Source organism: Pholcus phalangioides, unplaced genomic scaffold (genome assembly GCF_987345545.1).
Source record: "Pholcus phalangioides strain wild (caught in Gottingen) unplaced genomic scaffold, Ppha-v1.0 ptg000020l_1, whole genome shotgun sequence".
In the NCBI taxonomy this organism is placed as follows: Eukaryota; Metazoa; Arthropoda; class Arachnida; order Araneae; family Pholcidae; genus Pholcus; species Pholcus phalangioides.
The window spans coordinates 5,524,883-5,549,189 of record NW_028301613.1 but is presented as its reverse complement, the minus strand read 5'-3'; the positions used below and the strand labels follow the sequence as shown (position 1 = coordinate 5,549,189).

General features: G+C 34.1%; 1 protein-coding gene across 1 annotated transcript in view; it reads right to left on the bottom strand.

Annotated features, from left to right (window-relative positions):
• The window catches only part of Usp7 (Ubiquitin-specific protease 7), a 54,275-nt gene that overhangs the window by 11,090 nt on the left and 18,878 nt on the right, over positions 1 to 24,307 (bottom strand). The window contains exons 6-29 of the mRNA XM_089248727.1: positions 23,863 to 23,927; positions 23,661 to 23,749; positions 21,584 to 21,692; positions 20,961 to 21,091; positions 20,783 to 20,837; positions 17,694 to 17,774; positions 16,606 to 16,696; positions 14,765 to 14,957; positions 13,336 to 13,489; positions 12,775 to 12,919; positions 11,467 to 11,536; positions 10,648 to 10,779; positions 9,273 to 9,336; positions 8,379 to 8,480; positions 8,148 to 8,247; positions 6,831 to 6,923; positions 6,635 to 6,702; positions 6,108 to 6,262; positions 5,586 to 5,685; positions 3,557 to 3,624; positions 3,345 to 3,453; positions 1,334 to 1,411; positions 1,005 to 1,108; positions 289 to 457 (exon numbers count right to left, since the gene is read on the bottom strand). Coding sequence (XP_089104853.1) covers positions 289 to 457; positions 1,005 to 1,108; positions 1,334 to 1,411; positions 3,345 to 3,453; positions 3,557 to 3,624; positions 5,586 to 5,685; positions 6,108 to 6,262; positions 6,635 to 6,702; positions 6,831 to 6,923; positions 8,148 to 8,247; positions 8,379 to 8,480; positions 9,273 to 9,336; positions 10,648 to 10,779; positions 11,467 to 11,536; positions 12,775 to 12,919; positions 13,336 to 13,489; positions 14,765 to 14,957; positions 16,606 to 16,696; positions 17,694 to 17,774; positions 20,783 to 20,837; positions 20,961 to 21,091; positions 21,584 to 21,692; positions 23,661 to 23,749; positions 23,863 to 23,927 — 2,525 coding nt within the window. The remainder of the gene's footprint in view (positions 1 to 288; positions 458 to 1,004; positions 1,109 to 1,333; positions 1,412 to 3,344; positions 3,454 to 3,556; positions 3,625 to 5,585; positions 5,686 to 6,107; positions 6,263 to 6,634; positions 6,703 to 6,830; positions 6,924 to 8,147; positions 8,248 to 8,378; positions 8,481 to 9,272; positions 9,337 to 10,647; positions 10,780 to 11,466; positions 11,537 to 12,774; positions 12,920 to 13,335; positions 13,490 to 14,764; positions 14,958 to 16,605; positions 16,697 to 17,693; positions 17,775 to 20,782; positions 20,838 to 20,960; positions 21,092 to 21,583; positions 21,693 to 23,660; positions 23,750 to 23,862; positions 23,928 to 24,307) is intronic.

Below are 24,307 nucleotides of genomic sequence, written 5' to 3'. Positions count from 1 at the left end.
TATCTTTTAGTATATAATATCATTTCGTATAGTATAATCTTTTTGATATAACAACCACCTAATTTAACTCATGTTTTTGACGAAATGGTTGAGGTTGTTTTAATGAGCATAGACTACACATAATTTTTAAGCGATACATTTGATTAAATGAACATGTATAAGAAAACATTTCTCATTCAAAAGATCTCATATGATTGAACAGCCTTTTTAAGTTATACATCTATCATATTGACCAATTTCTCAAGCGTAATAAAAATAAGAAAAAAATACTCTTTGTTATTTCCCAACCTTATGGAAATGTGCTACGGGTACCAAGAGCTCCTCACTGTCGATTTCCAAATCCTCTGGTGGTATCTCTTCCACCCTGTAGCTTTTGGTGTTGTTATTTGCTAATGTGTCTAGATGTGCTTCTTCAGCCTGCACTGTTAATATCTTGTAACTGACTACTTCGAGGAGCCTACATGGGGAAAAAAACAAACATATTTGCAAAGTCAAACTCTCATGTTTCGAAAGTTTGTTTGGCTGAAATGTTCTATCTAGTAAAAAAAAAGGACTAACAAATTTTTAGCATTTTTTTAATGTAATTTTTTAAAATAAAGTTAAATTAATTTTTTACTTTGGGATAAAGTTTAATTATCTTATCATTACATTACATTGTCATTATAAAAGTTCTTGAATGCAGGGCTGTCATTTCAACTTTTTCCAGAGGATGGGGGGGGGGGGCGAAGAATATGTACTCAAGGTATGCATATATATATTTGTATATATATACCATTTGTAGTGTATTTTCAAAAGCCGGGGGGGGGGGGGCAACGGTCCCCCGACACCCCCCCCTCCAAATGACGGGCCTGCTTGAATGGTAAGTTAACAATTTTTTTTTAGTTTGGAAATAAAAATCTTGTGAGACATGCAAAGATGAAGCACAATAAATATATAGCTGGTAAGTTTCCGTAAAAACTTTTTACCAAAAATTACGATAAATCTGTATATGAAGTGCGCATTACCTGAGCCTGCCGGATGTGTTCTCTGATAATTCTACCTGCTTCTTTGCTTCATCTAACAAGTCAGAAACGACTCCATTCTTTGGTGGGTACAAAATCAACTCCTTCTGGAATTTAGAAAATATATTTCACAAAGATTATTTTTGTTAAAAATTCAAAATTCAATAGTAAACAATCACTGATATTAAATCATACAGGTATGAAGTATACCGTATTTATTGAATATTACACAATGCAAATAAAATGTATGGGAAGGGAAAATAAAGCTAAAAAACGCAAGAATACATCTAAAAATATACATGCGTTAATACAATGATGAACTGAAAACTCACCTCCTCCCTTAACTTGGAATTCACCCAAATGCACTTGAACTGTTTCTTGTTTTCTATCTCGTTCACTTTGATGTTCAGCTGGGAAATAAATGATGGGGGAAAACTAAATATTTTAGCAGATAATCTCTAAGTTTGAATGACAATACACTAATAATAGCCAATTAGAAAACCAAGACTGCCAAATACTTATGTTTCCTCTCATCGCCAATATCCAGATCTGATTAAGCCTATTTGGGACCAACTTAATCTCATGTTTTTTTTTAAATACAATTTCAGCCACTATTACTGCACCTGCTTACCTCCAGATACTAGTAACGTTCTTCCAGCATCTTATTGTGCGTTTTACAGACCAACTAGCCTGATGCTAAGATCGTACAAAACCATTATCTTAAATATTAGCTGGTGATCAGACTGATGTGACTTGATTAGTGTATATGCAATATATATTTCTTTGAAGTTGATTTCTGAAGTGGTCTTTTTTAAAAAATTCAGAAACTAATGAACAGCAAAACGAATTATATATGCAACGATCCTTTTGTTACATATTGTATTCCCTGACATTAGCTAGCATGCTGCGAAACTCAAGGGACATCAACTTTCTGAATGTCGTCCATTCCTGGCATGCCGGGAAAAGCAATATTTGATAAGGATCCCAATATGCATTTAAGCAAATTCAGTAGATTTTTAGAATAAAAATATTTGAGAATTTTCCAGAATATATGTGACTCCAATTTCCCAGCAAGCTGGGAAATACAGGTACTCACAGCATGCTGGTCTCCCTCACTGTTTCCTGGCATGCTAGCTAATCAGGGGGAATATGGTAAAATGTAACAAAGAAAACAGATGGCACTTTATCTAGCTTCTAAAATAAATTAAATTTCCAACCGGGGTTTTTGATGAAAGTTGCAAATTACTTACATGTATATTTCAATGAGGAGCTACAGTATGTAAATATGATTAATTAGTCTTGTCTCATAAATATTTTGAAAAAAAATTGTAATATCTAACGAGTGTGAAGGATTTCATCATATATGCAATGTTCTATGAAATTTTAATTGTGCAAAACACAGACCCTATTTCAGACGAATATAAATGAAAAATTTATTTTGCTGAAGTAGAGATATAGCTGTACTCTAATTTACCTGCGTCCAGGGACCCAGATTATTGGCAGAATCTGGGTCCTTTTTGAGTGAAAGTGAGTCCCTCTCGAAAAAAAAATTTTATGCCCCCACCATTTTCTGATACCCCTGTGAATCAAATACTTCACTTCTAAAAACATGTTCAATTCAAAGGTTCATTAAAAAAAAGATTAATTTACCAGCTTATAACTATGTTCTTTTACTTTCATTATGTACTAGTAGAGAAAGTTTGCAACGAACCTCATCAAAACCAAGATTTAACACATGAAAATTTAATTCAATCTATAAATTCTCTTCACCTTAATTTTTCATTTTGCAAAACCTTGGCTCTTTCGATAATATCCTCCGATTAAATTTAAAGCAAATGATTCTGACACTTATCTTTTGATTTCCTATTCATATAAATCATTACGAAACGATTTCCTGGTGAAATGATTTCCGATATGCAACCCGCAAGGGTAAAAACTCTCAGAAATTGGAAAACTTAGTATACAGCTCATCATTCAGGGGCACAAACGTAACAACACCGCAGGTTATATTAATACAGCACAAGACTTCATTTGTACAAAGTAGGTAGTAAAACTACAGGGTCGTACGATCATGATAGACGGTAGAAGGGGGGTAGGAAAAAGTTGGGGAGGTTCTTTCCCTGTACTTTTTCCTTCTTCTTAGAACTAGGAAAGAACCCATGGGACGCGAAAACCAAATTTTTATGCGCCCTTTTACGAAGTTCCGGGTATATGACTCACTACAGCGGCCTTTCTGCTGAAGCAATTTCTCACAGCTCTGCCTCAGAGCCCTATTGTATATAACACAATCCATTATTTATTCAGCATTATAAACTAATTACGCATAACTAATGTTTTACTTACAAGTTGGTAATACACTTTCTTTGGCTGCCTGGTTTTCACTATCTGCAACATGTCTCTGAGCGTGCCATCGAACGTACACCTGATAGCGCTGCCTGGTCCATCTCGATAGCTTTGAAAATGAAATAAAATTTCAAGTTCAATAAGCATTTTTCTGAAAATAATTATTTTCTATAAGATCCATGAAATTTCAAAATTAAACAAAAAAAACTAACTTTTGAGCCTTGAAAAACTGAAGGTGGTCAGGATCACAGTTTAGCCTCTGAGCAACTGCATTAGCAATCTGAAACACAAAGAAAAAAAGAGAATTCAAGCAATTTTATTATTTAAAAAACCAAAATATTCACATCAAAAATGTTTTATAAGCAATATTTGCCAAATTGGAAAGCAGGACATTTCACTAATATGCATTTAAAAAAATCTTCCACTGTTTGGCTTTTGATAGTTTTGTACTATGCAGATGTTATCCGTCTTAAAAAATTGGATGTTTCACTTTTAAATCCTTTTAAAAATATTAAACTATTCCAGTCCTCGCTGCCCTCAAGATTGTTATGATGTCATCTGTGATGTGTGATAGCTTTCACTTTCATTTGGCACAAAAAAAAAAAATCAATCAATGGTCACACACGCCTGTCTCAGTTGTGATTATAGAAACACATTTTCTGGATATTATGCCGAGGTGAACTTTAAAAAAATTCATCAAGTCTCCACTGTGACTGACAAAGTTCGCCTTGGTGAAATATTCAGAAAATATGTGTTTCCTGGATACATTGGGATGAGAGAAAAAAAGCTGTACATCTGTCTCAGTTGTAATTGTGCTTTGATTTTTATGACAGTGGCAGACCTCCAAAATCTTTAAAATCTATAAATAAAATTGATTTTCTGTGTGCATGTGTGTGCATATTCTCTATACAAATTTACAATTTCAAATCGATCGTCCCCAAATTTTACATATACATCAAACAGGGCCTGGGGATTGTGTGAATGATAGACTAATTTAAAACTTTCTCAGAGCAAGGCAAAGGCCGTAAATGGGTGAAAAACTGTCAGGCAACAATGGTTCCTGGGCCTCAACAATAACTTTCAGAATGTTTACTTTAGCTACCGTGGTTCCTTAGTAGCACGTTCTCAGACATGCATATACCTTTACAACGGTTTGTCACTTTTTCAATCCTCCCAGTAATTGAAAAAAGCTCGGGCAGCACTGAGTATTATAGCTAGACTTGTCAAAATTGGCTTAAAGCTCGTCAGTAATAATAATGAGTGTTCAGCTTTGTCATGGGGGGGGGGGGGTTATACCCAGGACAACATAACTATAGTACAATAAAAAATAATCACTCAAAAACAACTTTTTTAAAATTTTAATTGAAAGTTCATTAAATACAGCATCTTATTGGCACTGGAACCTAGAAGGCTCAGGTCCCCCACCTCCCAAAACGTTCCGAGGTCGCAGAGCCCCTTAATAATTCATGAATATTCAATGCAATCCCCAGGTGCATATGCCCTTGTGGGCTGTCTGATCATTTGATCATTTTTGTTGCACCACGGTCATTTTCTGCACATGGTGGCTAATTAAGACTGGGACCTACAGTTTGTCGATTCCGAACGGCATGCTTGTTTTTTTTAATACTCATTGAGAGGTTGGTGCACTAACCCCTCGATGGGGGGGGGGGGGGAGACTCCCTGCGTTGCATTAGCAATTTTTTGCTATGGTCACCGTTTTTTGTTGTACCCCTGTGTCAGGAAAGTTTTCTGGCAAGGACGAACCGGGTATCGAACTCTCGACACCTCTAAACATCCTTTGGTACTTTAGGTGAGTATCATATCGACCGAGCTACCGCGCTTTTGTGGGACGTCTGTATGGATGTCTAGCAACCCTAGACCCCCTTCCCCATTTTCTTCGTATCAGAGCTCCTACAGCACCTACAACAAAACATTCTTACTGACACAAGTTCCGCGAGCTCGACCATGCACTATGCAAATGAAGTCACGTCCTGACCCGCCATGCTGAATCACTCAAAAACCTGTTTTTAGACCACAGCGAGGGGACGATTTCAACGGGAAATAAGGTTTTTGCTTATTTGGGCACCAAGTAGAGCAGCGGGTTTAGACATGTCTTTACAGATTGCCTTCCATGCACAGACTAAAATAGCCATAGTAGTTGGCAACTCTGTAGCTAGTAACCTATAAAATGAAACCTTATAAACTGCAATGGAAATAAAAAAATGATTTACAAGAACTAACCTGCTCGTATGTCATTTTCAATGACAATTCCATGGTGAAGCCAGGGTCGGTAGGAATGGTTTTATCACAGAAGGTCACCTCGGCTCTGAAGAAAAGATCTCTGGAAGGAAAAAATGTGTGTTCACATTAAAAAAAAAAAAAGCTCAGTAATATGAGAAATTTTGGGTATTTGGTGTACCAAATATCCATAATTTCTCAAAAAGACGTGAAAATTTAATTCACCAATCGCACTGCAGGACCCCGATTCTTCAACTTAGAAACAAGGAAAAGTAGAATGGAGCGGCATCACTCATAGCTGGTAATGCCCAATGCAACCCAATAGAATTTTTTAGAAATCTACAGTGATATGCAACAGTGTATATCACATGCCTAAACACAGCCATTATTATACTAACAAGACATTCTTTTTAAAGAAACATGAAACTTTCAACTTATTTGAGAATAAAAGTAGTAATTCTCATAAAAATTTGGTAAATTTTTAAAAACCAGAAGGATAACTCATAGAAGTTATAGTCAACTTACGTGAAATATTCTTCAACAGTCGGGAGCTCAAATTCAGCAAAGTTGAGGTCTGCTCTCTGGAAGACGATAATGTCCCCATCCATCAACTCTTCCAGGACTTTTTCCAGTGGTAGATCTAAGTCCTTGATCTTTTCCACCATGTTAGGCTTGACCTCCTTAACATTGAGATATACATACATTAACCATGACCACTTTAAAAAAAAGACACTCCACATAATGAGATTATTGAAAGTTAGAGATTACAATAAGGGACATCATTGTTTTCCATTGAAAATCTGCAATGAGCAAGCATATTTAAAACAGTTTCCCAAACTTTTTGTTCCATCGTCCCCTTTCTTCAGAAATGTTTTTCTTTCATCGCCCACCAGTTCAAGTGAACCCATTGTATCCTACGTTATACCCGTAGTTACTATCACCTCACCCCCCCCCTCCTCTGGATCATTTCATTGCCCACTTTGGGAAACTGATCTATAGCATACCTCGCAGACGTAGACTATAGACTCGCTGATCTATAGCACAGTACATACCTCGTACAACAGCAGCTCCGTTTCTTCAGGGAACCCGGCCCTTTCATTCAATATAGGAATCAAGTCCTCTGAAATAAGGAAGAAAAAAAATTATCCCACACATAAGAAGTTTATGAACATACAATGTCAATATCAATATATAGTCTCATTTCTGTCTTGATATAAATAAAAGTAGATAGAATCTCATATCACTCACTTGCTTTTGCATTGATACCCATATACATATGCCCACAGTAGTGCATCCTCTTGTACTTAGGGTCGTATTGCTTGAAAAAGAGCAGAACATCAGCTGGAAAAGAACCAAAAGTATTAGCTAGGAAAAAAACAGTACCTAGACTATAGTTTTAGCATTTATCTTCACACCCAAAAAAAAACCAAAAAACCACCGCTAAATGTTTAACATAAAAAATGATGGTACCTCATGTTAAATGAATACATGAAATGCTATGCACTAAAGAATCAAAAAATTCACACATTTTGACTACCATTAAAAAAAATACAAAGACAGTTCAGGTTACAAATTTTTCGGCTAAAGATTTTTTCTCAGTTTTTCACAACAAATGTTTCAGTGGATATGGATGTACATGCTACCATAACACAGCCATATTGTGAGCTGAATTTCTATTCCTTATCTTCAGAAATACTGTAACTTGAGCCTGATTAAGTTAACCACCTTAAGTTGCATAACTTCCAGAAGAAAGTTACTTCCTTCTACATAATCATATAAGATATGATTTTTTCTATTTCAGAAAGCTTCTGAGCCATTTCATGTAAAATGAAAGATTAAGAGGATAATGCATTGAACAAAAAAAAAAACCTAGAATTGAATATTTTTAACGTACATGGAAAGACAGCATCATAACTGAAAAGTCTGGAAATTCTAGGAGCTAATATTTTTAATCTACATGCATGAGAGAGCTGACCACATCACGTAGGATGGCAATGAACATGACTATATCAGTAGATTAAATAAAACCATATCCCAAGTTTCTAACTGAAGTAAGTTACTTTGAATCAGTCCAGGGTTGTGAGCAGTTCTATCTATCCTCATCTTCCTGTAAATTCGCTTTCATCCAATTGTGAATAGGCCTCGAGTCAGATTTTTTTATTTATTGTTACATTTTTGGACACAGTTACTAGAACAATTGAATGGTTTCCCATAGAAACTTATGGCAAATCATATTTCAGCTAACAAGTGTGATTCCAGAATTAACTTTATTAGCTGAGGTATCGCAGTACAAAAATATTTTTCCCGGAGAAAAATGTTCAATGACTAAACTGCAACTTTGTGTTTATAAATATGTGTAAAATAAACCATACATGTAAACATGATTGTCAAGAAAATAAATTGATACAAGAATGCTTCATAACATGTAGATTTAGAAATATTTTTAGGCAGATGAGAAAAAAGTCCAAATTTCACAAAATAGCAAAAAAATTCAATTAGAAAATTATGATGCATTAAAATTACAAATATTAAATGAATGATCTTGATCCGTGAAGCAATACTAACATTCTTTATCAAACTCTGGCAGGCTTTCAGCCCCAGAGTCAGGATCAGCTGTTTCAACAAATATCGTCCAAGGGTTGATGCTTTCAGAAACATCTAAAATCTGAAAATAATCAAACGAGTAGTATCATGTAATGTCACTTATGAATTAAAAAGAAAACAGCTAATTCCCTGAAATTTACACATATTAATAATTAATACATAATTAACAATAGTTACATATGTAGTACTTACATTACGAGCATAATCAGCGTCTGGATCCAAAACGATTGGACGACATGTTTGGTTCGTTCTGTATACAATTGGCCAAAGTCTGATCATTCGTGGAGGATATTTCTAAAAAAAAAAGTATTATACTTGCAACTGAAATAGTTATAGCTTTCAATATATTTCTTTCCTCACTATCTGAAAAATAACTTTTAAGAATTTTTGACAAAAAGTGCAGATGTTATAATGCAATCTGGGATGTGGTCTATCCTTTTCCCACTTTACAATCGTGCAGCACCTGAGTGGTGCAATGGTAAGATGCTCTTCTTTCACCATGGAGGTAAATGTAAAAGGTCTGCAGATTCGATACGAGGAAAGAACATAGATAACAAGTTTTTTACCTACCGAGCCCTAGGCAACTGCCAGTAGATGGCACCTTCATGCCCCAACTCTATCGGTAGTGAATTGTTGTATGGCGATATGCCCATAGTTGGTGTGTGGTAAAGTAGTTATAATCATGCAAAAGTAGTCACTTCCCACCTTTAACACAATCTACTGCACCCATATCATCCATTGCAATCCTCATCTTTCAGACTAATTTATGGATTTGAAACTTCATGAAAACGTTAAACTGTGTTGATTCACAGTATTCATTATTATTTTTTAATTATCAAATGCCAAAACTTCAACTTTTTCTTGGCTGTATTGTGTGGATACAATAAAAATATTCAAAATACACACAGACACAAGCCAAATCAGAAATCAAACTTTCAACTTCCCAGTGTAATGAAAAAATTTTTAGTATGATGAGAAGACAATAGCAGCTGGAGCATGTGATACAAACACTTTTGGGACAACATTTTAGTACCTTGACAGATGTCTGCATATCAAAACATTGCATTCGACATAAAAAAAATTTACCATTTGTTCAGCTATCAATTCTGTAAGTTGTTGTATGGACAGCGATTTCTTGACTTTGAATGTTCTGAAATAGAATAAATTTTGTATGAAATTTTTTGGAAAAAAGAAACAGTTTATCAACATTATTTTTCATTGGCATTAACCAGCACCAGCCCTTAAGTAGTGCTTTCCCAAGACCAGCATTTTTTGCGCTGTGTGCAGTGCGAGGATTGGTTAAAAACTTAAAACTCATGTTTGTTTTAAGCAAATTCTCATGCTGCACATGGTACAAAAAAACCTGCTCTTAGAAAAACACTGTTTTATTGACATTACAGCCAAAGTATGTTATTGGAATACAATAGGTGCCAATTCTCAGAATCGAAAGATCTGTAGTTTATCACATTATGAAATATTTGGCACTGAAGAAAGCATGTCATACAAATAAAAGGAAAAATTGGGGACTTTTAGGGATTGCATGGGATGACCATATGGCCCATTTTCTGTAGACATTCCAATATTTTTTCACTGTCCTTGTTATAAAATGTCCTGTTTTTCCTGTATTTTCAAGCCTACCTAAATAAAGGATTAAAACCATTTTGCCAACTTATAAAAGAAAATTATGACTATATAATGTCTATAAATATGAATACCATATTTCACATATTTTTCTCATAAAATTCATTTTAGTCCACTGTGACTTCCAGTAGCGATTCTTCAGCAATAACTGCTGACTTTCGGCATCGTATTTGGTGACAATTGCAGATTTCCTGTACTTGAAATTTCAATTTTCCTGACAAAGCATGTTCAGCCCAGGATTACAAGGACTAAACAAGTATTTTCTTTAGGGAGTTTCCATTCAAGCAAAGCAACAAATTGGGGATTTCTCTATAAACAGACAAAAAAGTGGACGGATCTAGTTTTCGACCAGAAGAATTTATTGAGGATAAAAAAATTGGAAGGCTTTCTGGTAAATCAGAAGCATTGGCAGCTATGGACTACTGGATTTTACTGTAATTCAGTATGAAGGATTTATTTACAATTATTTTCATTTACCCCATTAATTATTGCAAAGCTCGTGGCCGGATGTATTCTAGCTACATACCAATAATCTCACCTTTTCTTTTTTCCATCAGCCTTTTTATGTATGCCTCTAATTATTCAGTTAGATTTTTTTTCTATGTATACAACTATTTTTTACATATGAAAACGAATTGCATTACACATAAACCATAAGTGTAGTAAAACCTCTCTTTCGCAAACACTGTCAGGACAAAAAAAAATTCTTCTGCAGAAAATAGGTGGCCGTTAATAAGGGGGTCCGAAATGCATATTTTTGTAAAATAGAGATGACCATTAAGGTTTTATTGTATATGACTAAAACCATAAAAACGCTTACCTGTATAAAACCTTCTCGGGATCATACAAGTCTGTTCCTTGATGACCGCAAAATGTATCTGAAGTGACAACCTGAACATTCATATACAAGTGAGCTTCATTACGTTCCTTTCGCCTTAAATTCTCTTGCCGTCTGTTTTATTTCAAAATGGGGGAAAAAATGTATATAAATAACAAAAATGTTGATCATCAATAATTAGTTGTCTACTAGCATATTGCATTAAAAAGTGGTTGCAAATAGAAATGAATGAGTCGCAAAGCATTTTCATTGATTCACAAACAAAAAATTTACTGACCAAATTTATGTTTCAAATTCAAGGGCTTTACTGATAAAAAGGCAATGGAGATAGCTGTGGATCCGAAATTTCCAAACCTATTTATCCTACGGACCCAATTTCAAAAGAAATATAATCCCACCTCAAAAATCTGCCCATGACCGAACGAACAGCAAAGCGTGACAACTCAAAAATTCTACCTGCATCCTTTTGCATTGGAGTGGAATAAGATATTATAAGTTGAAAGAAAATTATACAAGATTGAAAGTATGAAATTATTTATCAGAATTAAAATGATACAATTTGCACTACACATGCAAAGTCAACACCAGCACAAATACAGTTTTGAAAATGTTTAGGGTGGGAAAGAACACAGGGATGTATGTAATTAAGATATTTATGCCATTTGGTTTCTATAATTTCATCTTTATAACAGATAATTTTTTTGCATTTGAAATACAACTCATAAACACACACACACACAATACATTCAAAAAATTATGTCATCTATCCAGAAAAACAATAAGAATTCACACTTTGCTTACTTTTCCTCTTGTAACCTTTCAACAAGCTGCTCTGGTATGTCTTGCTCTGTTACTGGCTGCAACACATCAGCTGCAAGCATAAATAAGTGAGTAAATAAATCTTCAAACTCATTCCCGCAAATTAGTTTTTGAAGTTTAAAAAATACAGAAAAAGTTTTCCTGCGCATCTGGAAAGTGTGAAGTTTACGTGATGAATAAATCTTACAGCACCGTTTATTGACACTTAATTTTTGTTGACACTTTAATTTTTTACTTAAATGTAAACCATTTAAAATTTTACCTTGGGCTGCTGTAAACAATGTAAAATGCAAGAAATAAAATTCCTAGGCTGTCAGACTGGTTGTATAAAAAAATAACTTCCAAATGTTTCAATTGCAACCATGATATAGCAACCACTAGCAAATGTTTCATCTTAGTGGCATGTGAAACGTTAAGCAATTCCTTTAATGCTAAGCCCAACATTTTGGATGTTTAATTGTATTACCTGAACCAGACGCACCCTGCTGCAGTTGCATATGTGCATTGAGCACAGTCAAAATGTCAAGTGTGTATACTCGCATGGGTAAAAAATATCTGTGAAAACCTAAACATTCCATAAGTGTTCAAAATTTTCAATGGGATGGAACTTTTAGTACACCGCCAATTGACTGCTTTTACAAGAGGACACCAGTATCGATTGGTGAGGGACAATGCAAGGTTATGGTGTCGCAGGGAATTTTTCTCTAATAGGGTTGTTAATAAATGGAATAGCTTACCCCCCCCCCCCCCCCCGGAGGTAGTAAATTGTAACACAATTGACACATTTAAAAAGAAATACGATAAACATGTTGGGGTAAATCGAGAAGCTATCCATACTTAGTGCCCATAAGTATTCTTTATGGGCATGGTATAATATTTTATCATGTGTATATATTGTTTACAATTTTTGTTAATTGCATTTTTAATTGGGTTGCTATATTTTTGAAATATATGACATCCATATTTTTATGGGCATCTTTTTCTCAGCCACCTTGTTGGGCATTTTGCCTGTTGTGGCGTTGTATTTGTATAATGACAAGAGTTGGAGGTAGTCACTTTTTGACTTACAACAAAACCATTACTTTTGCGCTAAAGTTAAAAATTTATGGTCATTATCAATGCACAATATGGTTTCTGAAACAATGTTTTTTTTTCTGCATCAACAGCAATCATCAGTTTGCATTACCCCAAGGAAAAACTAAAATAATTCATAAATTAAAAAGTTTCTAGAACTTAATTAAAAACATAAGGAAAATCAGATCAAGTATAAAACATCAAAGACAAATTTACCTAAAGCACTATCCCGTATGTACACCAACATATAAGCATTTGTACAGTGTTTTACACTAATATCATCTTCATGCCCACCAAAGTTATGGTCGATAGCTTCTTGTTTTGAACACTTGGAAACTACATCGTCATCAAATTTACACCACTGAAATTAGAAATATTTATAATTCACAATAATAAAGATTAAAAGACTTGTAATTATAGAATATTTTCCTTTTATAAAACAAAAAGGATTCAGATAATGTCAAAGATAATAATGAAAAACATTTTTTGCAAGTCTATATCAAGTTTTCATTCTTGAACTCAGATGGCTACAACCCAAACATGCAGAATTTTCTCACATCGTGAAGCAGCTGTAGAACTTGCAATTATTTTGACAGTGATTCAGTCAAAGATAGTTAAAAGAGGGATAGTTAAGACATTACTGAGGCTGGACTACAATTATTCAACCATTTACGTCAGATACCACTACCGGAACCCAAAATCTAGAAGCAAGCAAAAGTTGACATTGATTTAATCACACTTAGGATCAATGTTTATGATTACTTTATGAACACATACCTTCCCATCACCTTTAGGGTTGATAAATACAACGTAATGTCCACCATGATTATCGCCACTATGTACAAGTACTGCATGCAATGTATATACTGCTGGAGTAACATCATTACTGCGAAGGAAATCATCTAGATTCAGCTTCTCATCAAATTCGAACCTGTAAGATATTGATTACAACATACCAACACTGTTGATAAGTGATCATTAATTACACATACTATTATACAAGTATATCATAGCTGCCAACTTTGGAGAGTTAAAATTGGGGAGATTTTTGTAAGGATCCGAAATTTAATATGAAGACAAAATTAAAAGGAATTCTTGAAAAAGGTATGGATTTTTAATTTGAAAAAAAAAAAGCAAAAAACATAGGGATTTTTTTCCTCTATCAAAAAATGTAACATCTTGCTAGCTAATGCCAATTAGCACAAAGCTGCCTATTATCGCCCAACAATAGATTAAATCACCTGTCAATATGATTACGATACTGAAACCAAAATAGCATACATGAAAAACCACCATTGAAACAAAAAACTTAACAGACTTATTCAAAACGGGACACACAAGTCGTCCAAAAACAAGTTGTCAAGAGGCTGAACCAATACAGGCTATTTGAAAATTTTTGTACTTACGTGGCAAAACAAAACATTTCTTCATGATTTAGTGAAATGGTGAAAATTTGATTTACACATGTGATGTCACTTAGGGGAGCAAAACAGAGGCAAGTCTTTTTGCAGGAAATTCTTTAGAAATATATAACATTCCTCTCCCCCATATTAGGCATTTGTGCAATCAGTGAAAGTTCTGATGATATAACAATTTTTTGGGGTCTAGGAGAGAGAGCAGAAATTCGGGAGACTTGGCAACTATGATATATACATACGGCCATAATTTTGACTATATATAATTCATAGATTACAGTTAAAAACATAATTTCTTAGTGTGGATTACCACTGCATTTTTTTCAGAGGGTGGGATACAATATGTAATTCAAATAATGATTGAAAAAAAAATTTTTTTTGAAGATAGATGCCATATTGGTGAGATCAGAATTTTTTTTTTTCGAATGTGGGCAAAAATCCCTTACATTGCTCAGGAGTTTGTTAATGATAATGTGAATCATTACCGGAATGCTTATCCCAAAACCTGAAGATTTTACAGTTTCTTGGTATTGTAAAATCTCAACACATTCCTGTATGTACAGATTCATTAGAAATTTCCTGGAGGAATACGTACGGTTGAGTAGTAGTTCCTTGGTATTGGAATGAATAAATTGTTTATAAGTCAGAAAAACGCAGAAGAAATAGATGCACGATGAATGGAAAATGATTTTTTCCCATAACATAAAATTAAAAATACTGTCAGTTACAAGATATATGAATTTTTCACCAAGTGTTGCTGAGAAGCAGTTGAAAAGAATATTTTTCCTCACCTATCATTTATTTTGATGTTCTGATCAGTTAGAGGATCATACTGAAAACGCAACAAATGCAGGTGCAGCACTGGGGGCAAAGAAGAGAAATGTATGCCTTTTTCAGCTTCTTGCAGACCATACTGCCCAGCATCATATTTGTTCTCGCCTTCCAAAGTCTCAGTGGCACAATAATCTTTGAAAGACTCCACAACTAATAATCGAATGAAAAATAAGTGAAAATGATGATTAAAACCGATAATGAAAATTATTAAACTAAAAATTTTCAAACAATTTCAAATACAAAAAAAAATTTTTTTAAGGTAGAATGAGGCTACAGTAAATTCCAATAATTAGAATCTTGAAAGTTAGAAGTTCCGGATAATCCAATGTGTGTGAGAGATGAAAATTTTCAAAATTCCTTCTTAAAACCTCTTTCCTGTATTTTTTTTTTTTTTTTTTGCTAAGAATATGAGTTCTGTTTCATTTTTCCTAATAATGCCAGTAATTTTGGTTTGTAGAAAACTTGCCAGGGACTATAGGGGGTTTTCAATGCCTCCCCAGGCAGAATTTTTCACAAGGTATAGAAAACAAAGTTCCACAGACGAATATGGACAAGGTACATGTCTGGTTTAGTAGTATTGGTATTTACAAAACAAAAAATCATTTTCATATCTGGTACCTCTGTTATAAAGACAGGTCTTATAACAGCTCTAATCCAATAAACCAAGAACTAAAAAAATAAGAGTAAGTGCAAATATGTAGGTCAGAAGAAAACAAGTTATATAGAACACTAGCTATCATACCCGGCGCTGCCCAGGTATTCTTCAATGAGGCTTTTTGGATCACGTGATATCTTCCTCTTTTCTTTGAGGGACATTCAAACCGTGTCTAAGTTAACCAATATGGCGACTTCCTGCACAATTCATGAAAGAAATCTAGATGCAAATTCCCCCCCCCCTGAACTTACTGAATTTTTTAAATTATTGATGTGGCGGAAAACCCCACTAAATTTCTGCATTTCTACAGTAAAATTGGCAATTTTAACACTGATTTCTATGGGGATCATCCTTTGCCTGACCCTCAAAGTGATGATGATTCTGACGTCTATTCAAAAAGCCTTATTACTCGGAGGATTGAAAAAGTGGCAAACCATTATAAAGGCATATACATGTCTGAAACACATTGCTTGGGAACCACAGTAACTAAAATAAATATTCCGAAAGTGATTCAATGAGGCCCAGAAACCATTGTAGCCCAACAGTTTTTTGCCCAAGTCTGACAAACTTTTAAAGTAGCCTATTCTTCAAGTTGGGTCCCATTTGGTACATATGTAAAATTTGGCGATGATCGATCTAAAATTTCAGATTTGTATAGAGCATACACACACAGACAGAAAAATCAATTTTATATATAAAGATTTTCATCAGATGTGAATCAGTTCCAACCAGCTAGGTAGCTCAGGGATAGACCTTGTACTTTCTTAATTTTTACTATGCGCCATATTTAGCATAAAAAATTTAGAAGTCGCCCCCACCCCAACTAAAGTTATTTACTATTGTTTTTTTGAATACTCAGTTTTAAAAAATCCGAGGTAATCTGTCACCTTAGCTCAGATACTGTTTTGTCAATCAATATGGCCAGAAAACCAAACTCAGACTCAATGAGCAGATGCTGCACACAAAAGAGATAAAAACTGTTGAATGGGATTTGACTATTACACAGCCTCTCATTTAGACAATCAATTTTTGCACTTTTATTACATCTGGCATTAAAGATCAGAATTATAATCTAAAAAAATTAAAATTATATCAATGAAGTGCAAATTAAAACAAAATAGCTGTAATTATTACAAAACTTACTGTTCTTCTTGCCCTTTACATTCAACTGAATATCATAGAACGCTTCAACACGCTTTGAAGTGTAATCCACGTTTTTGCACCGTATAAAAGACTGCAGGGAAGAAAAATCAAATTTAACGAGTAGTATATCAACAAACAATTGATGTTCCTCCAACTTTAAAAAGGATTTAGAATCTAAATTCGTTAAAAACTTTCTATTCTGGAACTGCTGAAGAGAATTTGAGTGATAAACAAAAAAAATATTTGCCATAACTAACGCTTTTTCAAAATGGAACTTCAAAATTAATTCAACTAATATTTAAAACAAGGTCAATTATTGGGTAACAATTTAAACCTGAGTAAATTTGCAGGAAAATCTTTTTTAATTGACTAGCATCAAGAATCTTTAAATTTGGCCCACAAAATAAACCCAGTGTAGTAATTGGTTACTAAAACACAAGAAAACTATGTATTTCTTATGTTAGTGTAGTGAGATAGCAGTGTTTCTCAACCTTTGATCAGCAAAAAAAAAAAAACAAGTGGTCTGCAGGCTGACTTTAAGAGTCATAAGTTAAATTTTAATAAAATGAAAGTGATTCAATTGTGCGCAACTGAATACCAATAATATTCATATTAATGGTATTCAGTTCTTATCCATTAATATTCATATTAATTGTAATGAGTTCAAGTTCAAATATAAACCCACATACTGCAAGTTAACAATGCAACTGATTGCTTCGAATAACTTACAGAGGGCCTTTGAATTCATAAAGATTGGGAACAATGGAACGCACAAATGGTATACTATTATAAATAAACTACTGAAACAGAGCAGTGATGACTCCACAGCTGTGCGAGAGAAAAAAAGAGGCAAAAAAAGGTGCATAACTCGAACCATTTGGGTGAAGGCTAATTTGACTTCAGAAAAAGGGCTAGTTAAGGTATTAGTGCACTCTGTACCGTAGACAGGCTTGAGCCCAACTTAAATAGAGCATTTATACCAAAACTGATGTTTTTTCAAGAAGTAAAAAATATTTTCTGAATATAAACAAAAAAGCAAGAAATTAAGATAAATTAAAAAATAAAAAAAGCAATATGATTTCACATACCGTCATTTTTCCTTCGAACAACTGAGGAATGGTTCCTGCAACACAAGTTCCTTTCATTTTGCTTTCCATGTTGTCCAATAACTACGGTTTACAAAATTAAAGACTGTAAAACATTTGAAATTATTAAATGGTTTGAAAATTAGAATTTTGAAATATGAAGAGACAACCAGGAACAAAGTATACACCCTAAATCAAACTAGAGTGCATATAAAGTCCCTTTGCCACAAATTACTGGTAAACCATTGATTCTAGAGACATAGTTCCAATTAGAAAAGTATTAAAATAAACATGTAGACTTCACATACGTCATTCATATTGCAAGGGGTCATATAGTTATTAAAATTTTTTAAAAAAATTAACTTTTCATTTGGTCACCGTCTTAAAAATCTCAATCGAAAAGTTGCCTGAGGATAAACAAAAAAAAATCAGTTTCTAAGTGCAATATTCACTGAGATATCTGAATTCAAAAATCGGAACAAAAGTGGAAAGGAACAGCATTATGAGCTGGTGTCCATTAGCTTATGCTGTTCTTTCACCCCTTTCCTCAGATTTTTGAATTCAAATACTTTGACGAATATTGAATTTAGAAATGTGGAACTTTTTTTTTGTTGGCCTCAGGAGAGACAAAAGGCAAACACTTTCTAATTACCATATTTACCGCCTTTTTAATTAGTGTCGCTAAACTCGAGGAACACAAAATTTATGAAAGCTAGGGTCTGGTCCATTTCAGGCATGCCGGGAAAAATGAGATTCAATGACGATCACAGTAGGCATTCAGTCAATTCAATGGATTTTTATAATAAAGATATTTAGGAATTTTCCAGAATCTGTTATTCAAATTCCCCCTGACATTCTGGTCTCCCTTGTTGTTTCCCGGCATGCAAGCTGATGCTGGGAAATGCGGTAGAATTTTTACAACAGGATGACAATAAACAGTTCTTTTTATTTTAATAACTATACACCCCCCCCCCCACCCCTGGGGTTGCAATATGAATGATGCATCTTAATTCCACAGGTTACTTGGATACTTTTCCAAATTGGGAGTATGCCTCTAGGATCAACAGTATGCCAATAATTTGCAGCAAGAGAAGTTAGCTATGTACCCTATATAATTATTTTAAATACAATCTAATACCGTTAAAACGAAAATCTCGTTTCAACGAACACTTTTCTAATACCCCAGATAAGTTGATATAGGAATAATGCAAAAACCTGGAATTGACTTATAACGAAATTTCATTGTAACGAAGTGACTTCTCCGGTTTCTTGGAGTTTGTTATAACAGGATTGGACTGTATATACTTGTTAGAGACGTGGCTCATTTAACTAAAAATTACTTAACACGCATGAAAATTATGTTTAATTTTGACTGAGTGCAAAACCTCTTTTGCGAGCCCTTGGGAAATAAAAAGCCAGTATTTTACCAGCAAGGAGGAAAAATTGCATAGGTGCATGGGAAAGAAGGTACAGTCGAACTTGTGTGTGTGTGCACGCTTAGAACAAAACACAGATATTACAAATTTTTACATACAATGAAGTTTTTTTCCCGTGTCCCATGAATTTCGTATTGTTCATCAATGCTATTTTGACTGCTCATAATGAACACCAATTGCAGCAAAAGTATGCCTATAACAAATTTGACAAATTTTCAAACATGGAATCGTCACAAATTTCTTTGTAACCTCATGTAAATCTTATCTTTAAATTTACCTTTCTGCAACTGATAATGTCCCCTTTCTTGCTCTGGAAGACATTCTAGTAGGACTGTTTAGGGTACTATTAAAATCTTATTTTACTTCTTTTTTTTTCATACTTTTCTCTGTTATCTTTTGTTTTCAGAAATCCTCATTAGAAAAAAAAGTTGAGGTTATTTATTTTAAGAATAAATTCCTTCCAAACCATCTTAAAAATGCATATTTTTCATTCTCAACTTAGATTTAGACACTGGTTGTGGTAGTATCATGTGCAAATTAATTTTGAGAATGTCTAAGTGCAAAATTCTATTTTGTGCAAAAAAAAAAAAAATTTTTAACTATACCTATACAGTTAGTTGAAAGCCAAAAATGAAAAAAAGTGAGGTATCAAAAAAAAAGATTATTTGAAGTCTTATTTTTTTAAATGAAGGGAAAAATTCTTCCAGTGTCCATGCTCTTATTAGAAAAGGCGCATTATACTGTACTTCGCATGATTATTCGGCAAAAATCATTTAAACAAAAAATGTTCTACAAAAAATATCAAGAAAAAAAGCAACGATTGACATATTTTTTATGTATTCAAATATGAGAGATTTTAAATTTTTAATCTTTATTAAAAAATATATATTATTTTAATCTATTCATTTTAGGAATGCTCAGATTACTGAAAAATGTATAACATGCATGCATGTGAAATGCTTTTTGCTCAACAAAACCGATACAGCAAAGTTCATGTACAATGAATAGTTTTGCTGTATTTTTCCAATGTTGTTATAAGTGGTCCCAACTGCATAAACATCCACCAAAAAAGAGGGTACGATTTTTGTTATCCTTGCTTTTCCCCCCCACTAGGGAAGAAAAAAAGTTGCTAAGTTCATATTCAATGTACAAAACCCCATTTCAACCTAATCTTTTATAAATTGGCAAAAATATTTGTCATGGACAAACTTTGTTGGACCCATACCGCTTCCAAATCATTTGACTTTGTCATAATCAAGTTTGATTGAATACATTATCTAGCGATGACAAACAGCTAGGATTTAAGGTCTCAAATTTTGTTTCAGACAATTTAAATTCTCCCCCTCCGCCATGAATTTTTTTGAATATCTATAAGGCTTAACAACAATGTCTACAGAAAAGGCTTGATGCAAGCACGTTCAGAAATAATGCCAAATACAGTGGAACCTGTACAAAACAGAACATGAAAAAACCAAAATAACATTCAAAAAATAAGGCATATACCAGGACATACTAAAAGTTCCTAATGCATTTTGACACCCTATAGGTCACACACTACTGACTCTATGTTTCATAAGAACCATCAATGGTCTGGTCACTTATCCTGTAACTTTAGACGAAAAAAAATACATCCTATACCATATAATGGAGGCTTACCACTCGACAAAGTTCTTGAACATCATGCTGCATAAATGAATCTAATGTTTCCCACCTGTATTAAAAATAAGTGGGGAAGAAAAATTTTTTATGACGTTTTATAATAAATATATTTTTGATCAAGTTTTACTGACTAACACACACTTGACAATATTAATTTCAATGAATGTATGCATACCCGAAGGATTTAGTGAGCTTTTTGGTACCAACAGGCTTGTCAGAAAATTGGAGTTCATAGAAAACTCGCTGCAGAGCTAAAGCAACACTTCTTGATGAGTCATCGCCTTCTGTGGGTATCTGGTAGACGGCCTAGGAAAATAAAAACACAATGGCAGACAATAAAAATTCAGTTTAAAAAAATATAAAATATTCTGGGTATTCTGAAGTCATCCAAAAATTGGCTATAAACTGCAGGTCCAAGTTTAATTTGCATGAAATGACTAGTGTGGCAAAAATAATCAAACAAAATACAGAAACTCTTTCTTAGATAACTCTGTCTCTCTCTAACACGATTGTGCTTCAGCCCGATTATACAGTCAAACCTCGTTAGTGTGTCACCCGGTTAACACGTCACTCTGCTTACTGGATCACTTTTTGAAAGTCCCTATTATCTTCAGGCAGGAAATGAGACAGCTATGGCTTACTCCGTTTAATGAGTCACTCCGCATATCAAGTCATATTTTTGCTCTCCCAAGAATGACTCATTAACGAGGTTTGACCGTATATATATATATAAAACGAGTTTTTAAAAAAACAAGTTATTTTTTATTGTAAAATTTGATAAGACTAAACTAAACTCACCTTTCGCAGTTTGTTAGTGAAAAACAATGTCTGTAATAACGAATTCATGTAACATGTGGCTCCTTGATTCTTCAAGCCAACATAACCAGTGTGCTTCTTAGAATCCCAACTATGAAAGAGAAAAAAATAGAAACCAGACATTCTTTGGCTTATTATCAAAACACATTTACAATTCATTTTTCAAGTTAAGCATCAGGAAACTATTTAATAACAAAGAATAAACTCAGGATGGTACTCAATGTAAACCCTATTTTGATTACTATATTCTACACAAAATATACAATGCACAGTAAAACCCCTATTAACAGTCACCTCTGTGAATATGATTACTATAATAATAAATTCTATTGGATTAGAGCTCCTGAATGAACATTTTGTTCAAATATTTCTCATCCTTTAATTCTTCATATGGATTTCCATAATAAAGCTAGAGGTTTATACAGTTTCAAGACTCAAGTTTTCAGCTCTTGCGACTCATGCAAAACCAGGGGCTATTTAATAACATTTTTCTATGACTAGGAGAGATTTTAATTAATTTTTATATAAGCAATCTCGCCTGTTCTTATATTCTCATTTTCAGTTGAAAAATATTTTTTCCACACCAAACGTTAACGCCTAATGTTTAATCAATATTCTTAAGAAAACTTGAATGGTAAGTGTATGTAAGAAATTAAGTTTTATTCAACTTCTAATGTTCTATCAGACCTTCAGAAAAAATGCTGCAGCTTATACGAACCATAAGTCAATCTGCATTTTGCAGAAAACTTTTCTGTGCATTACAATTTTTATTCTGCAGTCACTGAAAGGAGTCGAGTATGTGCCAACTTAGAATGCCAGAATAGCTAAGCACAGTCTAATTCCTGTAAGTGAAAGATGCACCCTAGATAGAATAGGATCAATTTTGTGAAAACAAAGAAACAAAGCCGAGAATGACGTCACTCAGCTATCAATACGAAGGTTTTTAACAGCTGGCTGATGCAAAGACATATTTTAGAAAGAAAGAATTCAACTGCCCCTGCGGGGAATCGAACGCTGTACTTTCACTTTCCAGGTGAACGCACTACACTACACACACACAGATGCAACAAATATCTAAACCTTCCCTTGGAGCTCGCATGCACTGAATGGGACGGTTGGACCTAAATCAGGCTAAAACTCACAATTGCTGGTAATGTTCACCAGGTGATGGCTTATCCGAGGATACAATTGTTGACAATGCCACCAGATGGTGACTTATCCGAGGATAAGTTGCCATCTGGTAGCATTATCAGCAATTGTGAGCTTTAGCCTGAGTTAGGTCTGACTGTCCATGTACGACCCCATTTAGTGCATGCGAGCTCCACTGAAAGATTTCCATTCAGTGCATGCGAGCTCCACTGAAAGATTTAGCTATTCATTGCCTCTGTAGTCTAGTGTGTTCACCCGGAAAGTGAAAGGGCGTGAGTTTGATTCCCTGCAGGACAGATGAATTTTCTCTCTTTCCTAAACATATCTTTGCATCAACCAGCTGTTAAAAACCTTTGTAAAGATAAAAGTCTTCACAATCACTAGGCACTCCCTCTTCAATCAGCCAAGAACACCCAAGACACACTCCATCAACAAACGTCTACAGCAGTGTTTCCCTAAATATGCACAGAGGCTACTGGGGGTTTTTGCCAACCTTTGTCAGGGGCATCGCACAGCAAGTGCTTATTTATGTCCTGAAGTGATTCTTTCAAAGTGAAAATATTCAACTATTCCGAGTAGCTGCAGATAAACCATGAATTGGGCAAGGGTGACAAAATTTAAAAAAACACTAGTCAATAGGATTCGCATGGGTCAAACATTAAAAACCAGTGTCACAAGCATCCCTTCCTCCAAGACAGCATAACAGTTCACATGAACATTCATTTACTCTTCCAAATCACATTTCCACCCCATCTGCAGCCTGAATTGAAATTTACAAATGCAAAGGAAATTTCAATGGGAGGGAAAAAGGACTACACTTAAGCCAGACATGTGTCCCCCCCCCCCAGTTTCACTATTATTCACCTATAAGAAAAAATGGAAGAAACATGTTAGTTATTCAAAATCTCACCTCACACCATGTGGTGCATCAGCCTGAACAAATACTTCCAGTGTAATTGTATCATCTTTAATGTATCCTTTTTCAGGATCAAGAACTTCCTAGAGACATAAGGAAAAAAAAAAGTAATCATATTCTGACATTCTTCATCATGAGAAACAAGCAATACAGATGCCATTATATTTTCGAGTCAATCAATAACGAGATCACTTACATTCCATGGCATGAAATGGCTGAAGCCCCAATCATTTTCTTTGCTGTAGAACAGGTGTTGTATTTCTTTGTGGGGGGGGGGGGGGGGGGGGGATAAAAATACAGTTTTAAAAAACCTTATTTTTAACAGAATTTTTTAATGAAATCTTTCAATTCGTGACTGAATAATAATATCAGCAAAACTTTTGTTTGTTGCTTATAATTGATTTGAAGCATTCAAAGAACTTGCAAAGGTTTAATACAAAGGTAAAGGTTTATACAAATACAAATACAACGCCACAACAGGCAAAATGCCCAACGAGGTGGCTGATAAAAAGATGCCCATAAAAATATGGTTGTCATGTGTTTCAAAAATACAGCAACCCAATTAAAAATGCAATTAACACAAATTACAAACAATATATACACATGATAAAATATTATACAATGCCCATAACGAATACTTA